Genomic DNA, 13699 nt, shown 5'->3' with positions numbered 1-13699 from the left:
TTTTTATTTTATTGTCACGTCTATTTGTTATCCAATTGTTACTAATATGATGCTCATATGGTTTTATGCACTATTTATGTATTTTGTAAAGCAAAAATAAAGTTGTTAAAAAAAAATACAGCTGACATTCACCTATTAGATTAATTATGTTCATTTTGTCTTCTCAAATATACTATTAGTTATATTTTTCTTGTGTTCAGACAATGAAATCAAGAGTGATGTTACCTGCTTGACAGTCAAGCAGGTAACATCACTCTTGATTTCATTGTCTGAACACAAGAAAAATATAACTAATATGACATTCACCTGTTCGTTCATGCAATTAACCAATGGCAGCACTGACATGCTACATAACTAGACACTAGTTTTATTCCACCAAACATTACTCCAGATAACTTAGGGAAGACACGATATGTGTTTGTTTTATAAACCATTTGTTGGCACACTAAACCATCACCTATTTATAGTCCAGTCATTTTATGAGAAAAGGTTAAACAAATTGCAACAGAAGCAAACTCATCTGATTTTGTATCCTCAACATGTCCTGAATGAGGGAAAAAAAGCCCCGAAGAATCCCATTAGGGGAAAGTTTCGAAAAACATCCTAACATATCCCATTTATACGCATGTAAAAAAAAATTTTCATGTGAATAGGGTAAAATTTTTAACCTTTAGATATCTCTATGAAAATTACTGAGTTGATAACTTTCATTAAGACAAACAAAAAATGTATTACAAGTTTTTTTGAAATTCTTTGTTAACATGAGCAAATTTGCATAAATTTGCATGAATTCCACCGTTTTGACGGCACATGTATATATGAAGTTGCTGTATATTATATAGTAATTTTTTTATATGCGTATAAATGGGATATGTTTGGGTGTTTTTTGAAACTTTCCCCTAATGGGATTCTTCGGGGCTTTTTTTCCCTCACTCAGGACATGCTGAGGATACAAAATCAGTTGAGTTTGCTTCTGTTGCAATTTGTTTAACATTGACCCCGTTTTTGGCCTAAAATTACTGGACTATAAAGACAAGAGCTCAAATTGAAATCAGATCATATTTTCCAGCAAATAATCTCCTTTTTGTAACAAAATGTAAATGTTGCATTCACATAATCAAATTGATAACTACAGTCACATATGACATCACACATGGCATTACATTTAATTTGCATATGGAAATGAGAGAAATATTAAAGCTAAACTAGTATAAAATATGAATTGTAGTGTTATTGTAGTTTGTTAATCTGTGTACCTGGCTCTCGGGAAGACGAGCCCCTAAATTATTATTATCTGTTTTTCTTTTCTTTTTCTGGAAATGCTGCCTTACCTAATTTGCTCAGGCCACCTATCTGTATACTTTGAAAAGGCTATACTTTGGCGCCATCTTGTGGCCGTTTGTTGGTCACAACCAGGCTGAATAGAATTGACACCGTAATAAACAGTTTTGCACCTTATCAGATTTAGCCATTTCATTAATAACCAAGTAAAACCCACAGGTTGGTCAATGTTGTATGGTCAGTCAAGTAAAGTAAATTATTTTATGTATTTTTTGAATGTGTGTCACACATTGAAAAAGACTTTGGTCGAAACGTCTGTGTCCTGCCTGTCCTGGTGCTCTGCTGATTAAAACTTTCCTAAAGGATTTTTGGCTTTTCTCCCTTCACTTGACATGGAATTAGATGACACTGATGCAAGTGATGAAGAGTCAGGTGATGATGCCTGTGGACAAGTGGACAAAGAAAACCAACAAGCCACAATGTGGACATTGACCCCTGACCAAAAAAACACAACATGCTCCATGACTGGTATCGCTGCTCATATATATATTATATTGGTCCCAATACTATTTTTTCTGGTCCAGCTCTCACAGAAGAAGTCATTTCCTTCCATACACCATTGGAATACTTCTGGAAGTTTGTGTAGAAGATATGATTTAAGCTCCGACAACAAACACAAATGAGTAGGCTACATCGTTCAAATGAATGGAAGATCTGTAAACTCTACGGAAAAGAAAGTGTGATGTTCATCTTTGCTTTCTGGGAGGGTGAGCAACAGATGAGGGATCCCTCACCCAGGAAAGGCAGACGTGCAATAGATGTTGTATACAGACAAGGAAACAACACAGAATATGGAAAACATGGAGATCACAGATGTGGCTCATCAACTCAAATAGAAAAAAAAATCAAATAGCATGGTGAGTAGTTTCTTAAGTGTTTATAATTGATAGAAAAGCCTTGTTGTCAGTGTCTTATCTTCATTCATTGCTGATGTTGATGATTTTAATATAAAAGTGTCTTCTGCAGATCACCCAGCTCTACTTGTCATTTAAAAAAATGTTGATTTGAATTGATAACTGCAGTTGCAATCTGTTTAGGTCTGGAGTAGGACTGGTTTTACCTGATAATTCACTTATTGGCAGGTTCTTAGCTCTGTGGCACTAGAATAAGTCTATGGTAATTATTTATGTCCCATTAAAATGCCACATACCAGAAAAACAACCGGTAGAAAAGCTAATTTTATGTTCAGAGCACCAATTAATGGTGCTGATAAAGAGTAAAGGCAGTGGGGGCGATGGTTGGGAAGGAGACTGGGGGACTGGGCTCATCTTTGTGGCCCAACAGTGGGAATGGTGTTGTTTCCCATACTCTCGAAGCAAGCCAAGCTGATGCACGCTATGATTTCTTCTCATTATCACAGAGGAGGAACATAGGGGGTTGCTCTTACTCACTGTTTCCTGATCAACTGGTATTGATTATAAAATAGACACACACTTCTATATTCCTTATAGTCTACTTGCCAGCCCATAGGGCCCCATTGTGAACCCGGATATGTTGAGTACCCCAAAGTTTTATGTTAGAAATATATAGTATGCTAACTTATATATATTGGGCAATTAGCATAACAGACATAATTAGCATAAATTAGCATAATTGCCTATATGGGCAATATTTCAACAAAATTGACTTGGCTGATCTGGGCAATATTGGAGTGGATTTAGGGGTTATTGATGATGCTGAAACCATTTCTGACATTTTCAAAATTCAAAATGGCTGTCTAAACCGGACGTGACCAGATTTTAACCGCCAGTGGGCCGATTTTGATGGATTTCAAAATCTGGTCATCGGTTTAGACAGCCATTTTGAATTTTGAAAATGTCAGAAATGGATTCAGCATCATCAATAACCCCTAAAACCACTCCAATATTGCCCAGATCAGCCAAGTCAATTTTTTTTGCAATTATGCTAATTTATGCTAATTATGCCAATTCTGCTAATTGCCCAATATATATAAGTTAGCATCCGGCAGTTTCTGAATACTGGGACCCATACTATATATTTCTAACATAAAACTTTGGGGTACTCAACATTTCCGGGTACTCATTGTTGGCAAGTAGACTATTAATGAAACCAATGATCAATAATTTTGTTAATTAGAGGAAGCAATTTATTGGACTCCTTTAAGGTCTTGATGACATTTAGGGCTTTTAACCATACACATGTTTTCAGATTGATACAAGATTCAAGAATTTGTGGCCTAAATCTAAATCTATGCTGTTCTGTCTTCTTTTGAGGTCTTTAAACATGAGGACACTGGGATTCTTCTTTTTTAGTGCAGGTAACATCTTTGCTGTAACACAGAGGCAAAAACTAAAAACTGCGTAAATGACAAAACCTAACTTAGAATACAGAAGTTCATAGTTTCTCTATGAGTCTGCAAGGAAGCATTTCACATTGGTGAGTGTTAAATTAACAAAACACATCAAACAGGAAATCCAAAACACGAATGTCTGTTAGTCTTTGTTAGTAGACTTAAAGCAGAAGTAAGTGATATATTTGTGTTAATATAAGTCTTAAATAGTTCTATCTTCCGACAGCAATCACTTACATAGAGTGTTTGGACTGAAACACGGGTCTCTCAGTCACTCTGCTCTGCTCTGAGCCCAGGAGAAAACATTTATCGTATCCTACAGTTTTTATCCAATGAGGAGAGAGAACGGCATGCAGGGCTGTGTGTGCAGCCAAGGAACGCCGTGAATGTGGTGACGTAGGGACGAGGACTGTTATGGTGCGTTCAAGGAAACTCGTATTTTTCCGACCGTGAAGTCGTACCAGTTCGATCTGGTACAAGTTCACCGGTCGGAAGTTACGAGTGGCCGTTATAGTGACTTTCACCGGTAAAACAGGTCAGAAAAACACGAGTGGGTTGCCTGAAACGCAAACGTAAGTTGTGACTTGAAGCTGTAATTTACGATTTCAAAAGCCTGCCTGGAACGCAGCATTAGCGAAAACGACCGGACCACTTACTTCTGCTTTAATAGCCATAGATAATAATGGCTTCATAACAACGCACTATTTTGCTGCACTTGATAGTCAATCATACTGTAGTTTAATTTAGTTAACTATAATAATTAAACTGAGATGTAATCTGTCATTGGTGTTGAGTCATACAAATCTGGTAAAAAAACCAAAAAAAAAACAGGAAGAGGGTCAAATATTCTCAGCTGTAGCTGCTGCAGAGCCTCAGAGAAAGAGTGTGGTGATGGCCGAGGACAGCAGCAGCAGGACTGCACTGCAACCAGAGGCCGAGGCACTGTTACACAGATCCTCCTCACAGCAGTGCATGTAGTTTAAACAGTTTATTCCTCTCCGACAGCCCTTTGTGATGAGACCTGTAGAACACAAAGTAAGAAGAAGCTCAGAAATTCACCGCAGCAATATACTAGCTCTAGTATAGTATAGTATAGTATAGTATACAGGGTATATACAGGAATCTTGAAGTTAATTCTAATACCTTTTTAAGACTTTTTCAAGACCTTCTCAATATTTTTTAACACCTCACCGCCACTTCAAGTTGTAACCATTTACATCAGTGACACTTTTAACGTACTAACAGTTTTAGTTTGTGATAAAGACTGTAGATCACTATGATACAACAGAATTCAAAATAGGCTAGGATAATAAATCAAAGGCAAAGTTTATCAAAAAAAAACAAAACAAAAAAACATTGCTCCACTCAAAAAACAAAAACAACAATCTTCTTTTCTTTTTTATGCACCGGTTCATCTTTGTTTTTTAATAAAATGAATAAATTCACACACTTTCACAATGTTTTTTAGGACTCAAACTCTTGGACAGCTAATTCAGAAAAAAAATACCTTCAAAATTTAAGACTTTATAAAGTTGTGAAAATACTTTTTAATACTTTTTAAGGGTCTTAATTTTCCCAAAATTGATTTATCACCTTTTAATACTTTTCAAGACCCTGCGGATACCCTGAGTATAGTATAGTATCAATTATTGTGGAGGACAACATACCCGACCTTTCGGTGGTGAAACAGCGGTCCAAGACTTCTGGACAAGTTGAGACCCGTGTGCAGACTAGCATAGGGTTGTCAGTTACACACGAGTAACATTTTAATCCACATGCTATACAGAAACACAAAATACAAACACACACTTTAGGATACACTATGTCACCTTTGACGGCACCAATGAAAATATTCCACCAAGACAACATGAAACATGAGAGTCACATGCCAACAAGTGTTCAATTACAGTCCATCTTCTTGAACCCTTCTAAGAGAACGTCAAACAGCTTTTTAGATGACACTGTGGAACTGTTGTAAATTGTATTTCCAAAATCATCAGTTTAAAAAATAGTGCCTTATTTTTTTTTAATTTCTTTGTGTTGCACTGTGTAGTCAAGGCCTGCAGCTGTACTCACCTGTGGACAGAATGGTAAGCAGGATCAGAGCGCCATACAGCCGCATCATGAACAGAGAGACAACAGTCTTAATCAAGTGAGAGGAGATCGTTTAAGAAGGTGTGAATGCTTTCAGACCCTTCCTTTTATAGTCCACCCTCACAGCACATGACATGCACGTGCATGTCCTCAAATGACCTCCTGCCAAGGAAACCTACAACCCCAGCTCTATGCAGATACCAAAGAGAGACTAATAGTCCAGTCATTTTATGGGAAAAGGTTGAACAAATTGCAACAGAAGCAAACTCATCTGATTTTGTATCCTCAGCGTGTCCTGAGTGAGGGAAAAAAAAGCCCTGAAGAATCCCATTAAAGCAGAAGTAAGTGATATATTTGTGTTAAAGCAGAAGTAAGTGATATATTTGTGTTAAAGCAGAAGTAAGTGATATATTTGTGTTAATATAAGTCTTAAATAGTTATATTTTCCGACAGCAATCACTTACATAGAGTGTTTGGACTGAAACACGGGTCTGTCAGTCACTCTGCTCTGCTCTGAGCCGAAGAGAAAACATTTATCGTATCCTACAGTTTTTATCCAATGAGGAGAGAGAACGGCATGCAGGGCTGTGTGTGCAGCCAAGGAACGCCGTGAATGTGGCGACGTAGGGACGAGGACTGTTATGGTGCGTTCAAGGAAACTCGTATTTTTCCGACCGTGAAGTGGTACCAGTTCGATCTGGTACGAGTTCACCGGTCGGAAGTTACGAGTGGCCGCTTCTCGAAGCTCCTCTTCCTGGTCCGTCCAAATCTCGTGTGATTTGCGCCGGCGTCAGCATGCGTCAGTGCGGTTACTGCGAATCACGCGAGCTTCTCGAAGAGGAGCTTCGAGAAGCTTCCGCTACAAACAAGCTTAAAATATAGACTTATTTAATTTTTTTCGGGACAATTACGCAATTTGGGGCTTCAGCACAAGACGGACATTACATACGAGCATCATGGAGGTATTTGGATGTTTTTTTGTGTGTGTTTTTTTACGAAGAGCTCCGGTGTCCCTTTGCAACCGTTATATGGACATGCACTGCTATGCCGAGACCCCCTGTAACTCAGAGAAGGGACGGAGGACTCTGAAACTTCTTCCAGCCCTTAGTCAACATGAGGGTGAGTAGATAATGAGCGAAATATCATTCTAGGGTGAACTATCCCTTTAAGACTTATATTAACACAAGCATTCCACAGCCTCGGCGTTAGGGGGTCGATTAGTGGGGCAAGAGAGTGGCGAAGTCCCGCCCCTTCCGCTGGACCCTCGACTTTCGGAGCTAAAAAATGAATGGTGTTCACCGGACAGAAAATAATTATTTTCTGATCCCCCAGTCGTTATGCCTTACACAAATGTTGTTTATAGGCTTAAATTATATTTTTTCATGTCAAGATTGACCGTTTATTGTGCCATTGTTCAGTTGAGAAAACACAACGTTGTCTCCGAAATCACTCACTCATTCCCTGCTCCCTACTCACTCAATATAGTGGACTATGAACTCACTGGTCAAATGAAAAACAACTTTCGGAGACTACATCAATGTACAGATTACGTATTAGCCTATGTCTCAGGGAGCCAGAAGCGGAAGAGAAGCTCGCCAAGGGACCTCAATTCAGAAAAAATATCCATGTAAGTGAATGGGAGTCAAATTTTTATTTCGTGATCTGATTGAATTGTGTCATGAGAAAAATATGAGATTAACCTATTTAAAAGATCGCGTTTCATGCCTCCTCCTTGGCAGTCATCTGGTTCTTCCATGTTGCCTTGAACTGGCCCACCACTGGGTGAAGGAGACCTCTATCAATTGAACCTGGTCCTTTTCTTCACAGCTCTCCTGCAGAGCCTGGAGCTCAGCTGCTGTTTGCTCTTCGCTGGCAGTTATATGATTCTGCCATGTTGAATTGAACTGAGCCAATGACTGGACATAGGAGTCCTCCATCAATTGAATCTGTTTGTCCCTCTCAGTCACCAAGTTGTTGAGCCAGTCTCTGTTTGTAGCAAACCACTTTTTGGTTTTATGTATTGCTGTTACTCATTTTGTCCAAAAGAGGGCAGCCTTGTATTGCTAAAATGGTTAAATAAGTTAAAATCTTTAAAAACTAATAGTTAAGTTACATAAATATATTTCATGATTTGAGTGCATTATAGTAAAATGTCATTTCATCCGGTTTTCGATGTATATTGCCCGTTTTGAAGGTTATATTTGTAATGAGCTTTTATTTTAAAGAGACCGCTAACATACCCTGTCACTTTCTGGCTGTATTGTGTCTTCCAGTATAAACAAGGAACAGTATGAATGAGCTGACGATAAAAGTAAAAGGTTTTAAGGTAAACTAAGGAAAATAAGGAGATAAAGCAACGGTAACTCAAGAATAAAACACCAAAGACGGTATTAGCTACCCCCGAGGAGGTATAAGGTTAGTGTGTGTGTTACGGTCATATTTACGTTACGTTGCTATGCTAAAGCTAAGCTAATTCTCGCTCACCTGCGGTGAAGCTACGGTGTATTGTACAGTGCAGAGTGGAAACATAAGTGTAATTGTGCTTTTTGTGTTTCTTCAGTTCTCACGTTGGTTTTCTACAAAGTGGTTTATGGAGCTGTTTGTGAAAATAAAGACAGTTTTGAGAAAATCATCAGTCGGGTCCACAATCTGTCGGAGGGTAGTCCTCCATCAATTGAATCTGTCTGTCCCTCTCAATCACCAAGTTGTTGAGCCAGTCTCTGTTCATATGGCAGGCATTGAGATCAGCCATGCATCAGTGGAGTTCATACATCTTTGCATGGATAAATTGTTCCATTTCCCATTGCTTGCCTTGACACCAAGCCTCCCTGGCCTTGGCAGGTTCAATTTCCATTCCCAGGTTTTCCAAACTGTTCCTGGTTTTAGTGAGTGTTGACTCCAAGGACTCCATCTGCTGCCTCAGAGCTGTGTTTTCCTCAGCCAGCTATAGGGTGTGCACCATTTGAGGTGCACTTCCTGTTGTTGGTCATGATTTTCAAGCAGTGCTTGTCTGTCTGACAATGAATGTGTAGCACGGTTGGAGATGTAGCAGAATTTGTGGGATATTAATTAATTACTCAAATGTGTTACTTGTAATTTTTAATTACTTATTTCTTGTAATTGACTAATTGCAATCGATCAGTCGTAACTAAACAGAAATGTCGAACTCTGTCTCGTCTCTGTCCGTATCCACCCAGAGATGTGTCTCTGTTTGAGGTCAGGTTGTAGTCTACCTTAGGCCCTGTCCACACGAACACGGGTATTTTTGAAACCGAACTTTAATGGACCCCGGTTAAAAAAAAATTCACGTCCACACCACCGGTGTGATAAAAAATAACTCCGTCCACATGAGACCGAAAATCCGTCTCAAACAATGTCGTGTGCATTCCAAAGCAGTAGGTGGCGATATCACTCCTAACAGGAAAGCAGCTGTAACTTGTACAGAGAGAGTGGAGGCTCAAACAGAACAATCTCTTGTTTACAATCTCTTGTTTATGACAGATACGAAAATACACAAATACACACATCGTAACAATAATCCATCGATCCACTGATTGATTCTGAAAGGCTTCATTGAAAACAAATGTAAGGACGGGAGGAAGCAAAGCAGTGGGGAAGTGACTGCAATTTACAACTTGATAAAAGCCGATTTTCGCCATAACAACATTATGTTTACATACGGTGACCACACGATTTTGTATTAGTGTCCACATGTTTAGTGATTATTGATATTCACAGTAGCCATAATAGTCCACTCAGCGTCTGAGTGGTCAGCGCATGGTCAGCGTCGAGAAGCTTGACGTGCTAGCAACAGTAACTAAGGGGGGGTGGGGATTTATGAAAAATGTCTGGTTTTCCTGTCCACACATGAAGCTGAAACCGGAGTTTTAGAAAAACTTCACCCTGGACTCCGGTTACAAAAAACTCCGGTTTCAGGAGCCGACAACTGCGGTTACGTGTGGACGAAAGGCCGAACCGTGGAGAGAAACACGCGGTTTCAAATATACCCGGGTTCGTGTGGACGGGGCCTAAGTTGGTAAACTACAACTGCAAACAGCATCATGTCAAGCAACTAAGTAAATAAACTAACAATGTTTTTTTAGTGTAGTTTTAGTATATTTCTTTGACAGCATCAGCCGTTCATTCAGCAAAATGACAGTTACCAAAACACCAATTTGCGCCCACCGCACTCGTCTTCTTCCGTATCCAAGTCGAATGCCGCTGAGAACGCTGCATACAGCGTCATCTGACGTCATGTCCGCAGCAGGACTGCGTAGGAAATTCGTACCAGGAATTGCGGCGCATTTTGCAGCACACAGCCTGTTCAATTCAAACAGGTTATTACTTACTCCTGGAGGCCTTTATACAAACAGAACATAAACCCCCCCTCTCTAAAAGAAAAAGAGAAATCCACAACAGACCACCATGATGTTAAAATTAAAGACAATCTTGCCTTGTTGTTTTATTTTTCCCCAGCAACAAGACATGAATCAGGGTTGAATAACTGCATTTATTGGTACAATACATTTTGTTTTTATTTTTCACGTAACACAACATATTTCCCTTTTAATGCCATTCAGAGAGTAAACAATTCATGAAAATAATGCATGTGATTTGTGAGTGTGTTAATGCTTATGTTTCAGTAGTGTGTCTTGGAGTGTTAGACATTTCATTCATGAAAGTGTTTATTTTGTGTTAATATTGCTCTTACTTACAAATTAAAAGTGTTGAATACTAGTAACTTACAATTTAAAACACATCCAGACACCATCTGACAACAGACATAATAGAAAAGTAAATTCACTCGCAAACTTGGAGAGAATAGATCCATGTGATATGGGCAGGTTTGCCCACTGCTTCAGCTGCTGCTCGCTGGGTTTCTGGAAATCCATCAAAGATAAAAGATGTGATGATGGACAGGGGACTTTTGTGGCACGTATTCACCGAGTCGTCATTTACTGAAATGACTCTGTTGTACCAGAATAGAAAGAAACCACACACACACAGTTTCAGTCCATTTTCAGTCGGGGCGGTTCATTGCGTGGGTTTCAACAGTTTGCAACAGTTTCATTTTTTAACCACAGTGAACTCAATAAAAGCAACAGCGATGCAGGGGGGTGCACTGTCCCGAGTATGTTTGCTTTATGTGTTATCTTATTTTTAATAGGTATCTGCCTTGCTTTTCATATTTATTTCTGGGGGTTGATGCTGATGTAACAGAGTTAAAGTGCACCTTTATTATTTATTATATTTTGTTTGTGAATTTTATCTTATTTAAATAGTTTTTTCTTTTCTTTTGCCTGAAGAGGACGATTTGCTTTCTTTTTGTCCCTCCTGGGCACCTGTAGTCCTCCAGGTTTGTGTAGCCCCTCGCTTCTTCCCCTCACAGAAATGTTTACCATGGCTGAGGGTGAGTTTCGGTCGGAAAAATCCCGCCGACATTTTTGTTTGTTTTCCATGAAAATGTGGTCTTAAGTCAGTGAATGTGTGAGGAAAAGTGTGCATGAAGGATGTAAATATGTTTATCCGTGTTTTTCACAAGTTTTTAAGTTCAGATGTTACGAATATCGGCGCCACTCGGCTGCCTCGTGTTAAAGGGATAGTAGCATTTTTTTTAAAGTGTGGTTGTATGATCTACAAATAGCCCCTAAGTAGCCTACTTTAATTGCAGTAGAAGACTCTCTGCACTCCTCCCGTTAGCAACGCCAGCCCATAATAGCCCTGCCCAGAGATTTACAACATACAGTGTTGTGAATGGACCCAAAGAAACGGCCTATTTTCACGGCCTAAAAGAGGTTTTACCTGAAAAAAAATACACAGTTCCATTGTTCGCTATAATATAATTTTTTCCAGCCCTTCAAAGTGCAGGAAAAACACAGTTTTTATTTGGACCTAACCAACTGCTGATCGGCGGGCGCTAACCCTGGGCGGAGGGATACGTGAGTTGGTTAGGTCCAAATAAAAACTGTGTTTTTCCTGCACTTTGAAGGGCTGGAAAAAATTATATTATAGCGAACAATGGAACTGTGTATTTTTTTTTCAGGTAAAACCTCTTTTAGGCCGTGAAAATAGGCCGTTTCTTTGGGTCTGTTCACAACACTGTATGTTGTAAATCTCTGGGCAGGGCTATTATGGGCTGGCGTTGCTAACGGGAGCTATAACGGGAGCTATTTGTAGATCATACAACCCCACTTTAAAAAAAAATAATACTATCCCTTTAAGCTACATGAGACTGTGGTGCTGTGTGTGTGTGGGTGTGTGTGTAACGAGTGCTCTTCTGTATGTTTAGGTGTGAGCCAAAAAAAGACAGATGCCGACATTTTGTGTATGATTGTCGCCCGCAGGTTTGTGGTTTTATTTTATTTTCTAAAGTTTTAAACGTAGTAAATTCTGCGTGCTTTTGTTTTGCCACAGGATGGCGCTCTTCATTCATTCAATACACACCTCATGTTTTACAGATAGTTTGTTTTTGTAATTTTATTTTAAAGTATTAAAGAAAAATGTGTAACTCACAGAAATGTTTACCATGGCTGAGGGCGTGAGCCAAAAAAAAGACACATTTTGTGTATGATTGTCGCCCGCAGGACTGGAGAAATAAAGCTGTGAATGTAAAGTAGTGAAAGGTCCACACGATACTTATGAATTGATAAACTTTACTACTGGCTCTGAACACAGTAACACACGAGCACAAGCACACAGAACACTCGTACTGTATCAGCCGGACAGGTAAGTGGAAGTAGCAACACGCTGAGCGGGAGTCTGAAGTAAACAAAACGATTTACGGCAGACTTAATTTGAAACAGTTGTGACTACTGTCGTAACATCCATTCAACTATAAGAGTCCTTATATGACAGTGAACACTGCAGAAACTGTCTCATCATTGTGCCGACCCACAAGTGTTACACTAACCTGCAGCACGCAGTAGAAACCACTTCATTAAAGCAGAAGTAAGCAATATTTTTGCGTTAATATAAGTCTTAAATAGTTGTATCTTCCGACAGCAATCACTTACATAGTGAGAGTGTTTGGACCGAAACACGGGTCTGTTAGTCACTCTGCTCTGCTCTGAGCCGAGGAGAAAACTTTTCTCGTATCCTACAAGTTTTATCCAATGAGGAGAGAGAACGGCATGCAGGGCTGTGTGTGCAGCCAAGGGATGCGCGTGAATGTGGCGACGTAGGGACGATGACTGTTATGGTGCGTTCAAGGCAACCCGTAACTCGTGTTTTTCCGACCTGTGAAGTCGTACCAGTTCGATCTGGTACGAGTTCACGGGTCAGAAGTTACGAGTGGCCGTTATAGTGACTTTCACAGGTAAAACAGGTCGGAGAAACACGAGTTATGGGTTGCCTGGAACGCTACAAAGTCGTAAGTTGTGACTTGAAGCTGTAATTTACGGTTTCAAAAGCCTGCCTGGAACGCAGCATTAACCAAAACGACCGGATTGTTTACTTCTGCTTTAAATTGACTATCCTCCCCTGAAACACCCTCGCCTAAAGTAATAAACACTACCCCCCTTGCTTGTTCACCTGATAGCCCGCATCTGTCCTTAACCCCCTCACCGGCGATGTTTCCTATTCAGACATTTATCTCTGCCAGGTCTCCCCGTCGTCACTGCTCAGCTGGGGATCACGTGACCGCGCCAGGTGTTTACGGGCTGTTCCCGGCAGCACCAGCTGTTGTAGACTCTGTATTGCCGTCCCCCATCCGGTCTGCCTTGCTCAATGCTCGGTCGATTTGCAATAAATCTTTCACTCTCAATGACTTATTTGCTAGAGAGAATTTGGACTTCATGTTCCTCACTGAAACGTGGAAAAAGAACGGGGAGTTTACCCACCTAAACGAGCTCTGCCCAGCCGGTTGCTCGGTTATTGCAACTCTGCGAATTGATCGATCGCCGAGGAGGTGGTCTTGCTGTGCTGTACCGGGACAGTTATCTGTGTGGTCTGTTA

The 13699-nt window shown here is 39.9% G+C and overlaps 1 protein-coding gene across 1 annotated transcript; it reads right to left on the bottom strand.

The window, feature by feature from the left end:
• Window positions 1–4209: 4209 nt before the first annotated feature.
• Window positions 4210–5870, bottom strand: LOC146960463 (uncharacterized). The gene is made up of 3 exons (XM_085772354.1): window positions 5729–5870; window positions 5320–5430; window positions 4210–4673 (listed from the first exon to the last, which is right to left on the bottom strand). Exons 1-3 carry the CDS (start codon window positions 5775–5777, stop codon window positions 4525–4527), a joined length of 309 nt encoding a protein of 102 aa, XP_085628480.1. The 5' UTR covers window positions 5778–5870; the 3' UTR covers window positions 4210–4524.
• Between the last annotated feature and the right edge of the window lie 7829 nt (window positions 5871–13699).

Source organism: Trachurus japonicus, unplaced genomic scaffold, assembly GCF_045865225.1.
Source record: "Trachurus japonicus isolate A0001 unplaced genomic scaffold, Traja_1.0 AP030340.1".
Lineage (NCBI taxonomy): Eukaryota > Metazoa > Chordata > Actinopteri > Carangiformes > Carangidae > Trachurus > Trachurus japonicus.
The sequence above is the reverse complement of the archived record's forward strand: the minus strand, read 5'-3'. Positions and strand labels throughout refer to the sequence as shown.

Excerpts from the sequence above, each read along its gene's own strand:
- LOC146960463 (XM_085772354.1), bottom strand. The coding sequence starts at position 5,777 with ATGATGCGGCTGTATGGCGCTCTGATCCTGCTTACCATTCTGTCCACA. Across the intron at positions 5,431-5,728 it reads GCTTACCATTCTGTCCACAG|CATGTGGATTAAAATGTTAC; the intron begins GTGAGTACAGCT and ends GTTTCTGTATAG. Across the intron at positions 4,674-5,319 it reads TTTCACCACCGAAAGGTCGG|GTCTCATCACAAAGGGCTGT; the intron begins GTATGTTGTCCT and ends TGTGTTCTACAG.